The 12,481-nt window shown below is 33.0% G+C and overlaps 1 protein-coding gene across 1 annotated transcript in view; it reads right to left on the minus strand.

Moving 5' to 3' along the window:
• Nucleotides 1–739: 739 nt before the first annotated feature.
• Nucleotides 740–12,481, minus strand: part of PsGEF (Protostome-specific GEF) — an 88,537-nt gene continuing 76,795 nt past the window's right edge. The window contains exons 27-30 of the mRNA XM_089643391.1: nucleotides 11,486–11,600; nucleotides 10,485–10,578; nucleotides 9,738–9,816; nucleotides 740–8,022 (exon numbers count right to left, since the gene is read on the minus strand). Coding sequence (XP_089499517.1) covers nucleotides 7,936–8,022; nucleotides 9,738–9,816; nucleotides 10,485–10,578; nucleotides 11,486–11,600 — 375 coding nt within the window. The 3' untranslated portion in view covers nucleotides 740–7,935. The remainder of the gene's footprint in view (nucleotides 8,023–9,737; nucleotides 9,817–10,484; nucleotides 10,579–11,485; nucleotides 11,601–12,481) is intronic.

Below are 12,481 nucleotides of genomic sequence, written 5' to 3' on the forward strand. Positions count from 1 at the left end.
ACAGTGTCCGGAAAATCATTGTAATATCGGCAAACTGGTGAATCTACATCACAAAACACGGAGAACCCATTTATAAGAGCATTTCGATTTTTTCTTTTTTCCATTTTGTTCGTCAATTAAGGGTTCAAAAAAATTAGAGATCGGTCGACGCTTCAGGGCATTTTAAAACAGCTTTGGACTAGATTTACTCAAAAATGAAAGCTCAAATGTTATACCACAAAATGGATTCCAAATGGTATGTAGATTGTAGTTTTCTGCTTGTACCACTAGTTTCCGGACACCGTGTAGAAAAAAAATCACACGAGAATTAGGTTCCTAGTTCAATGGTATACTCAAGAAGATTCATAATCTGCTCTTTCATAGATGACACTAATTTAATTATTTTAGAAACACTTTTTGTGAGCTGCTTTAGATGAATTATTTGTTTGCGCCTGTACGTACGCAATATGAATATTAAAAAAATAGTTTTGTCTTATACAATCTCAATTCTTTCAAGAAAGGCATACAAATCGGTGATACAACGCAATATTGTAATTTTAGGTTTCCTAAAATAATTCGATTTACATCATCCATGAAAGAGCAGACTAAGAATTATTTTATGTGTACCCTAATATAGTCGCTTAGGGATGCACGTTTAGAAAAACACAATCAAGTTTTTTATATTTTTATTTAAATTTTTTACGATAAAATTTCAGAATACAGTAAAAAGAAATCTATCAATACAGTACATAATTGAGATCTAGTTTTCAAAACATAAACGATAATAAAAACGTCTAAAAAAAGTCGAGAGCTGATGAGAACATAACTGTAACTCTCTCCTACTTTACAGTGATTTTTCTAACACACAACAAGATAAAAATAATTGTCAAAACATTTAGATAAACAATGAATTTATCAAATAGGCCCTAGAATTTTTCACAAACCAGCTAATGTTCCAACTTTAATTTTTCTTGTCCATGCTTCCGAATCGGGAATCTAATCTATAATTAAAAATATGAATAATTGTTTTTGTTACAACCTACATTATATAAGTTTTAAATTGTTGAAATAATTGGCAAGCTTTCAACAAAAATAAATAATGATACTATTAATCTCTTTTAGCATCACTTTATTTTATAAGATCGTCCCAACCGGTTTCGGCACAGCTTTGCCTTTCTCAGGGCAGATTATTGACTGTGCTTATCAAAGTTATTTTACACTCGACCACTTTAAATTTCGTCTGTATTTAAATTTGTTAGTGTGTTACGTATCCAATTGATTCTTTCACGATGGTAGCAATGTTTAATAGTATCTTTTTATTCCGCCAGAGCCCATAATTGTTGCTGGCTGCCAAGTCGAAGTAATCAACTACTAGTATTTATAGTACGCTACCTCCTTATTTATCAAACGTTTCGAACAGCATTATACTATAATGCTCCAGTGTGTAAGCATCTAATGTGTTACATCTGCCCTGATGATGGACACTGTAACGCTGGTCGAATCGTTGGCTTAAGAAGTAGGTAGCGCAACACGGCATAGTAACCAAAAAATAAATCACTCTCATTACATTTTAAATTTATATCTGATTTGAAGAAATGATTGAGCCGAAACCGTTAAGAATTTTCGTAAAAATAAATTGATTTGAACAAGTTTATACTGTTTACGAGTTTATACCAGGGTCAGTTGTTTGACATACTGTTACATTTGACATGGGCACAAGTCAATTAAGCAACTAAGCCTTACATAAATTTCATCACAGTGGTTACTAATTCTCAAAATAAATAATGATTGATAAATTAATAGTTAAAAATATTTTGTCGTAATTCTAAATGCTACTTTTTCTACCTCAATCACAACTCTGAACTCTTAATAACTTCACTAAACGATCAAGTTTAATAGAGAAATACAATTTATTTATGTTAAAAATATATAATATTATCATGAATTTGAAGTTTTATTACAATCTTACTACAAAATAGCGTTTGGACTTAGTTTGTCTGTGGCAACATGACAAAAAATATTGCTTTGCTAATTTTTATAATGCCTTTATTGCTATAATATTCATTGTATTGTTCTGATATATAAATGTGAATGATTGGTTTCTTATGTTAATATATTTAATAATTCAAGGAGATATAATATACGAGAGTTAAAGACATTTTATGTTGAATTGATAAACTGATGTTATTTTCATTTTTTTGCTAGCGTTGGATCTATCGTAGGTGCTAGTGAAACGTGTTACAGTTCAAGCAATCGCTCAATGTTTTTCTAAAATAAGCACGAAATGCAAAAACATTGTTCATTTATAATCTATCCTCACAAAGCATTATCTTTAAACTTTTGTTACAATTTATTATTATCAATGCCCTAAACACGCGAATTTAAAGCAGCGAAATAAATCATTTGAAACAATATATATTTCCAAAACAAATTTTTCACAAAACAGTAAATAAAACGTAATATTTCTTTTGGACGAAAATTAAGGCGAAGCTTAATGCCTAATCACTATTTTGATTAATCTTTATAACGAATTGGTGTACATTATGAATGCCAAAAAATATGCTTTAGATAAATTGAAGGTTTTCCTATCGTTTCGCTTAAGTAGAATACAAATAAATAAATGAATTACTCAATAAAAAATATAAATGCAAACTACAAAAAAATATTTTTTTTCAGTAGAAATGTATGAACGCATAAAGGAAACAACTTTAAAAAATACGGTATTATAGCTAAAATTATCTGTGACAGTTTCACTTTTTTGATTTCTTATAAATTATTTACAAAATAAAATAAAACTAGTTTTGTGCTTGAAATCGAACGTTTCTAGACTCCGTTTGTCAAGCAATTTTAATGCCTATTACCTACCTACGATATAAGGTATACCAAGAATATACACATTTCGGCTTGTAGCTTCCTCTTAAGGTAGATTACTAATATTTTGCCCAAATATTATATGAGAGCTGACGATTTGAAGAAAACTACTGACTTCGGTGGGTTAAAGTGGTCAATTAAACGAAAATCTGGAAAAAAATTGAGGGATACTGAATGCAAAAAGGCTCGTGAAGATGGAGAAAAAGTCATTATTGTTATTACAAATGTTTTATGAATTCATAATTTTTTTCATTTGCAAGCTAAGCTTGTCAAGCAATGCCCTTCGTTCTGTAAAAATGAGCAAATTTCTCGCGTTTTGCCATTATTGCCGAATATGAGTGCATTATGATTTCAGACAATAAATTCTATAAATGCCTTCCCATTCCCAAAAATGATTTCATAATATATGATGACACAGATCTGTTTTGGAAATTTAAGGCTCGATTGGCCAGGCTTTTGGATCACAAAACACACCCACACTTGTTTATTCTCTTTATACCATATTTATTAATGTCACACTAATTAATAATACATTTATCACGCGTATTTTGTAGAAATGATAAATGATTGCTAGATTATTAATCTGCACCCATGGTAGATCCAACACGGATTTTTTTCAATTTTCAGTTGTTATTTTTCACTTTATAACTAACTTACTAAGAAGCATTAGGTTTTCTTGTTTCTGATATAGATAACAATTTTCAGAGCAAGAGCAGCATTCGTTAAAGCAATTTTATAATATTTGGCTTTTCTAACTATTTGTTCTTAATCAAATAATTATATGGATTTCATAGGAACTACCGAAAAACTAACAATATTTTTTCCCACAAAGCCACATACAATATAATACCTTACAATACCTTTAACTTCAACTAAATCGTGAATCCCGAATAAAATTCTTACTCTAGTCAATATTTTTTACTTATAATTTAAGAAAAATTAGCAATGTTGTAAGGCTTATTTTATCAATTTATCGAATCCACTATGTGGAAAATTTAGATTTCAGAAAAATACGTAAACAAAAACTACTTATTTTCTAATATGACAAACTTCAACTCTACAAAGTATTCGTTTGGGTGTTAGAGCTTGTTAGCTACCTATTTACATATTATTATCTTTATTTACAGATTTATGGCTTCTAATTATTTCCAAAGTTTAAGTTAAAATCTCAAATGGTAAGCATTCTTACAATTGTCAACTGGTATGAAATCTAAAGAATTAATCAAATGGTAGATTGGTAAGTAAGCTTTAGTTACTCACATAGTAGGTAAACTTACCAAATGACTCAAATTATTATTGATCTCCCAAATGACTTTGTACTAATTATTAAATAATTAAGAAAATGAATATTCTGATATCACACATTTTTCGATGCTGAATCCTTTGAGGCTTATCTCGCACGATGAGTCATATTGATAAGATTTTAAATCACCTCACACTTACAGTCGATGTCACTGGCGTAGGTGTCCAGTACAGACTTAAATGGTAAGCAATCTTACAAATAATGACACAATTGGTATGTTGTACGCTTACCGGTAACTAAGTAATCTTATCAGATAGTAAGCAACCATACTGTTTACTCCAATGGTAAGTATGTAATATTAAGAATGACTCATTTGGGTAAACATACCAGTTGCATAATAGTAAGTAATCTTACCATTCAATTATTGTATGTAATCTCGTCAATCATGCAAACGGTATGCCGTCTTACAGTCTTACCACATATGCAAAAGGTCACTTGCCAGTGACTCAAATATGTACAGAATTTTTCTATTAGCTCAATTTTTAGGCCTAGAAATGTTTAATTTTTAGACAAACTCACCAATGACCCAGAGAAGACAAATTGAATAAGCGATATATGCAAACATTGATAAAAAGACATCGCTTAGCATCCAATTTTGTGCAGTTACAATTTTAAAATATTTAATTACAATAAATCGATAAGCTACGAACATTTCGTATACAAATGTTCACTGCGATTGTAATTTTTTGGCTGTGCAATTATTTTTAAAAATTGAAAATCGTTTTTAATCTCTCAAAATCTTACAAATCGTGGCAATATACAGCTTTATGATTATTTATAATTACAGCCTAAGTTAGTTAAATATATATCGGATTTGCAAATATAATTTATTTACGCTTTTATTGTGTAGATGTTTTTAATAATCTCATTGCTGAATTGTGGCTTTTTTAGATTTTGGCAATACAGACAAAATATTGGCAAAGTGTGCTTTTTTAACAAGTGCTATATTTTTGGCAAGTGCTTTCGTTCGCTTCACAACCAAACCGTTGGTCCCAGTTTGGGGAAATTACTCATAATGTCTTTCGTATTTGAAATACTAATTAATTAGACCGTGATTATTTCCAAGTCTACTAAGTACATATCATGAGACCAATAGCGCAAGACTGGTCGAACTCCAATATTTAAAAATTGATGTTTTTTTCAGCTATGATATTTTATCTCCATCAAACGTTATTTTGAGATAAAAAGCAAACAAACATTTCAAAATATTGAAATGTGTAACTATTTCTGCAGTGGTGGAAGTTAGAGAGGTGCTGTATTTTACACAGACAAATTAACGACATAATAAAGTATGTTCTCCAAAAAGTCTAAATATTGTCTTCTGGCTTTAAGGCATCGATATACATATATGCTTAAATATATATATATGCATCGACCCGTCAGTGGCTAAGTTGGCATCCCGTTTGGGTCCTACCCAGGTATAGTGTGTTCAATTCCTTAGCTGGCTAACTCCTCCATCACAACACAAGCAACATTTTCCGCTTATTGTGGTGGTAGTAGGAGATTTTAAAATATTGTCAAGTTATTCGTAACCCGGGAATGTTTGTCTTTATTTTAAAAAAAATCAATAAATTAAATATGCTTCCATAATGGGTCTCTTGACATTTTTTCTCCAAAAGGTGGTGATGTTCTGTCCTGCCTTTAAGCCATCGACTTTTTGATGAGTTAACGAATTTTATTCAAAAAGTGTAAATATTATCTTCTGGCTTTAAGCCACTGGTATATACTTTATGATGGGTTCAAAACGAAATTTCTCCAAACAATATTAATATTGCGTTCTGGCTTCAAGCCATCATTACATATTTTTGATGGGTACATGACGTATTTTCCCCACAAAGTGGAAATATAACATTCTGACTTTAAGCCATCGACATATTTTATGGGTTAAATAATTTTATCACAAATATACATAGATTAGAACCATAAATCGGTTTCTCAAAAGCATCAGTTAATTCACTCTTGCGCTAGATACCTCATAGAATGTTTTCTCATTCTAAAGAACACATATTATTCATTTTTATATCATTCGGTTTTCAAAATCTTACACAAAAAAACAATATTAATACAGTAACATTTTTTTAGCTCCCTTCTTAACTAACTACAAATCACAGTTCACAATAATCTAAATAAAACTTTCTTCGTATATTTAAAGTTATAAATCTATAAGCAACTAAACAAATTAGTATTTCACGCAACAAATGTTTCTCCAACAACTATACTATATTTTTTGTCTCTCTATAAAGCAAAATATATAAATATTCCCTTACCGACGCCTAGTAATTGGTTTCGTTCTGTAAAAAAAGATAAATTTAGAAAAATGTGTAAAAAAAAGATACAAATTTTGCTTCTTGCTTAACTAGCATGACTGGTGTTTATAGAAAAATGGCTTCATGTTTGAATATTTTCATCAATTACACTTACTAAATGACTTTTTTCAAATAGATGATATATAGCAGTGATATCACGTTAAAAGATTAGTTATTTAAAAATAATCTTAATACGAATCAAATTGATCTAAAACAATTTGTCACTTTTTAGTGAATCTTCGTAATATTCAATCTAAATCGAAATGACCCGACGCAAGATTCGATATGGTTTCAAGTTGAAACAAAATGGTATTCTGATTCTTGGTAAACGAATTATGTGTTATTCATTCAATCGATACAGTGCCGAACTTGATATCAGGACCGTATATTTTTTTGGAATGATAAGTTGAGTTCTGGAAATTCATTTTATTTATTTAACAATTTTGTTATAAAGATACTACTCCGATTAAATCAACAAAAAGTCAAAAATATCAAGTGCGTGTAATTTTATAGCACGTCGCTGAGATGGTCATTTAGCCAAATCAAGCAAGGGCGTTAATTAAACGTTTAATTTCCATAGATACTCTCAGAATCAGCGCGAAAGTATTATTCAGAATCTGAAAATTACTTAAAAAGGTTTCAGCTATTTAAAATGAAAAGATCTGTATAGCGAGACTCTCTTTCTATATCCCATATTCAAAGCCTACACACTTCCTAGAAACATCGAAACACCTCGGGAATGCCATTATACCTCTTGTTCCAGGCAGCTGGAACTATTGATCAGTGTATCAAGTATGCAAGATTTCAACTTTTAAAAGTCTTTCATTGTCCTCTTCGTGAAAGCGAGTGACCGATTAATTGATCCATTTAGATTTAAATGAGCTGGTTCTAGGTCAATTGATTGATCAGGTATTTAATTAGTTGATTGCTCTAGTGATAGGTTAATAGATTGATCTCGCCTCGGTCATAAGGAGTGATTTCAATACTTGCTATTTGAATAGTAGACTTGAAATCGCTTGGTGTGACAAGGTATTGGCTGCGAGTAACTCAATTGGCAGCTTTTAAACATTCGCGCCATTCAGTTAGAATACATATCCAAATCTGATTGTGCGATTTTACTAAACCCATGATGTTTGGAGGTATTTTCTATCGCTAATACCATTGCAGTTTCAGAAGCTCCGTGTTCTAATAGCGACAACAAGTTTAGTGGCGATAAACATAGCAGCGTCAAAGTTGCTCAACGTGACCGAGGCTGTAGTGATAAATAATTGGGCAACAATTATTTCTATTGATAAATCAATCGATTGACTCCAGTATTAATAAGTTGGTCAGCAATTGGTTGACCTACTGACCGGTCAATTGATTGATCTAGTTATACAGGTCAATTGATTTATCTAATGAAAGATCAAATGATTGATTAGTGATAGGTCGATTGAATGATTTGCTTAAGGTAACCCGTGAGATGTGAGTATTTCTTCAAGTCGGTAAATTTCTCAAGGAGCCGCAGGACCTTCGCCTCAACTGTTTCCAAAACCGCCTGTCTAATTGCCTTTCCTGTAAAACCTAAGAGGACATCACAATGTTTTCAAATAACAGGTATTGTGTAAACAGAAAAGTATTAAATTGACTCAAAGTATTAAATATTAGCATAGCTGAATGAACATAAATTAGTGTGGCTATTTTAAGAATGTTTTTAAAACATTTATCAGTAGTTTAAATTCACGACATGTGTATAGAAAATAAAGGATTGCTGACTAGATACTAACCACAAACCATTGATTTGCGTGGTTAAAAGTTTTGTAAGATAACATTCAAGTGTATTTATAATTGTTGATATCTAATTTAATTGTGGTCCTATGTCATTGTGATAGAATATGAATTGTTCTGGAGGAGGAAGGACTTTAAATTTAAACCGGTGTAAAGTGGTAATTTAGTTTGATATAACTAATAATTTATGGATTAAAGAGAAAGAAAAAGATAGTAAAATTACCATCAAAATCTTCATATTTGTGTGCTTTTAGTGTGGGAATCTCAATGTTATTGGATTTCGTGGGAAATCACCCATATTTGAAATAGGATATAGAGATAGCCCAAAGAGAACTTATGAGATCCGTAAAGTTACGGAAAGAATGAATATTTGAGGGAGTTCTTAGGTAGAGGTAAAGATAGATGCGAAATGCATATATTACAAAGAAAAAATAATTATTTATAATTTGAAAATATCTAGAAAATGAAGAAAACCAACAAGAGGGTAAAATAGGGTAAAAATGCAACAAGCTTGGGGAAAAATATTTTGCTAAAAATAGTAAAAATAGAAAAATGTACAATATAGAAAACATTGAGGCAACTGACAGGCGGTTTGAGAAGCAGATGATGGTCTAAACATAAACAAAGTAAAGTAGTTATAATATAATCTATACTTTAAAATAATATGTAATGTTTAAGAATTCGTGACTTGTGAAAAGTAAAAAAAAATGCAAGCTGTGACAGGGTTAGAAATGGGTAGGTAAATTAAAAAAAAGTCATGTTATTTTTTCATCAAGGGTGTGCAAACTTTTCACAACATTTTCATAAATGTTTATTGATATCATAAACATTGGCAGGCGGTATCTTAATGCCTAATAATTGTATTAATTCCAAATGTTTTTAACATGGAAATTGGACAAACCAACCATAATTTAAACGAATTTGAATCAAACCACAAGAGACGAAGACAAACTATAGGCATTTTAAGAACGATATTTAGAGAACTAATATTCTGGACCAATCCACTTTTAGACTGACAACCGATATTTTCTTTAGACTGAATATTGTAATTCTGCTGGCAGTCTGGCACACTCGGAAATAAGGTATAAGTCATTATTTTTTCTAACTGGGAACTTGGCAATTAAGGTGTTTCATTTTCTATCAAAATTCTGATCAAGACGCAACTATAATTTTGTTATGCTGACAAGCATTATTACAATATGACAGTTGTGCTTTTATGCTGATCACAATTTGTTTAAAAGCTGAAATGAACCTGTGATCGGTAATTAACGGTGACCTTTCAAATGTAAAAAAAGAATCAAAATGGTGCTTCAACGTTACATTTAAATTTCTAAGAAACACTCCAACCTGTTGCACGGAGCCAGTTTTTATAAAATGTGAACCATGACTTGATGATGATAATGTTGCTTGCACACCCTTGCGAATGGCGTAGCGGCGTGGTATCAGCTGTAGCAGGTGCGCTACACAAAGCCATTGACAAAGCATATCTTGTAGTAGCCGTGGCTGCTCACGTGCGGCTGCTGACGGCGAGGCGAGTAGGGTCGACGCTCTGGACTGTCCGAGGACGCGCGCCGTCGCACCAGACCCATCCTGGAACAACCAACAGTTTTACATCGTGAGCATCAGTAGTAAATATATTACCTATTTGTGCTTGTTTAGAATATGGAGTCTACTGTCCAAGGTACGCACAGTATTTTGTCACGACAATTTTTACTATAACAACACTGTGGAATGGTGTGAATTATGTTTATGGTAATAAATTACACACATTATTAAAAATGGTAAGCGATAACGTTAGTAAAAATACTAATATATAGTTCTCAAGCTAAAGGGATGGAATTAAGGTAGATAGAAATGAATCATTTTGGTATTTCAAGTATGTACTGGGAATTGAGGATTTTCTATAGAGTATAGAACGAATTCGTATTGATTTTTAAAAAAATTACTGATATTATTTTCCATTCAATACGATATATTGCAAAAATAGAAGCGGTCCCGAGAGAAGACCTTGTGGGACCCCTGAAAAACAAATTTGTATGGAACTTCAAACCCCTGTAAGAAATTCTTGTTGCTCTTAAGAAAAGTGTATTAAATACGATGATGTTGAATCAATCTCTATGGTAAAAATTAATGCTGAATGGAGCTTGCTGAAGCCAAATGAAAAGGTGATGACTTCAAATCCCGTCTATAAATTATAATTTAATACTTCATTATTGATGAATTGTGTATATTGACTATCTCATTCATTTCGTACTTACAGTCTAGCAGTGGGACGGAGACGACGGCCCCCCCTGCGTCCCCCGCGCGCCTCTTGTTGGGCTAGGCGCTCCATCGCTGTCACTTTCACCCCCTCTGTAAACAAACAAATAAAAATTAGAAAATTCAACAGATAGGTGGAAATTTGAGTGGCAAATGGCCAACTTGGGAAATGCCCATCTCATACAGGACCCCACCGAGAGACAGCCTGGGTTTTCATTGCCTCGCAAAAACCTGGTCAATAGGTTAAAGTGCGCCCATAGCCGCTGTGCCCACATGATGTATAGATGGGGCCTTAAAGAGTAGGCGATGTGTGAATGTGGTGCGGTGCAGACCACCGAAAATGTGGTCAACGAATGCCCGCCTAATTCATTCCCCGGCGGGCCCTAGAATGGCTCGCAGACCTGGATGACTTCATCTGACCCCCCCACCATACGAAAAAAGAAGAAAAGGACAAAATTTAACCATTAAAAAATAAAGATAAACATTCATGAGATACCAACAATACGATAATATTTCAAGAACTCCAACTGTCATTGTACTGAGCGGAAATGTTGCCTGTGTCATGGTGGAGGTTTTAGCTAGCTTTACCCACATTATGTTTAACCCACCACGCACGCCTGGGTGTCACACGCATTTGTCAACACAGTCACTAACCGGTCGTGCCAGTTCATATTGTTCATAATGTACACCAATAAGGAATCACCACATCAAAACTGTCCATCCTCTCAGTGATACCGCTTTTTACTTTCAAGCTAGAAAAGCAAATTCAGATATTTATTATTATATTTCAGAAACTGAAAATGAGATATTTTATATATTATAAATTCAATAAAGTGTCAATATAAGTAAATAAATCAAATAGATTTGTCCTGCCGCATCATTGCAGGGCTTTTGTTAAGTTTATATTTGTTATTTTGGTTAACGAAACATTTTAATGTTAGTAATACTTCAGTAGTGACTTTTGATAATACATATGTAAGAATATGATGCAGGCATGTACCTATTTGCGCAGACGCAGAACTGTGTGAAGTAATAGTGGGGAGGGGGCCGAGTGCGCGGGGGCGGGGCAGCGGGAAGGAGCGACGTACCCACCCGGAGCGGGCGTGCGCCTGATCCTAAAAACAAACAAACAATGTTAGTAAAGGTGTCCACTTCTTTATGTTACCCATTCATTTGCTCATTCAAATCCTCTCGATTTAATACTTCCATATCTCGGAGGTTGATTGAAAGAAATTATTGAGAATTATTGAAATTATTGAAAATTATTATAAGTGAAAATAGAAGTGGTCCTGGCAGAAGACCTTGGTGAAAAAAAATTGTGAAAGACATTTTTGTCAACAGAATTATATTTTTACCGGTATTTTTGCTACTGCTGAGGTTTTGGCGGGAGTTTTTGACACACAACGTGAATTCCATATGTGCACGTTTATAGTTTGTCTGGTATAAATAATATATCAACCAATTCAACCTCAAATTTTATTTAATTATTAAAGAAATCCATTTCGTCATAGTATCTACTTGTTAAAAACAAAAGGTTGTTGAGAAGGGTTTCACGACAGAACAGAACACTTTAAAAAGTCATGATAAGTGAACTTTTTTAAACTACTTTTCATGACTCGTATATTACTTTTAAACGGGTTCTGGTTTGTCATTGTTCAGTTTTGTCCGGTTACCGTTCAGAAGATCGAAATGACTTCTACAAAGCTAGTCATGCATGGTGTTGTGGTTTCGAGCCTGGTTGCCGGCGCAGTCTATATGTATACTATTAGGGCTCCCGCAGTATTGCAGCATTCCGACTATACTAACTGATGTAGTCAGACTCACCCATAGCTGGTCCTGCTCGGCCAGAATGTCCCGGCCCTCTTGCAGGGCCAGTCTCATCTCATCTGCTGGCGTGGACGGTGGCTGCGAGGAGAGCGGGTGTCGGGAGAGAAGAGAACCCGATATATTGACATGTATACACACTAATCACTAAACGCCTATCCCCGCACTATCT

The sequence above is a fragment of the Hesperophylax consimilis genome, chromosome 19 (genome assembly GCF_061612785.1).
Source record: "Hesperophylax consimilis isolate HC1 chromosome 19, BYU_Hcon_1.0, whole genome shotgun sequence".
NCBI classification, from domain to species: Eukaryota; Metazoa; Arthropoda; class Insecta; order Trichoptera; family Limnephilidae; genus Hesperophylax; species Hesperophylax consimilis.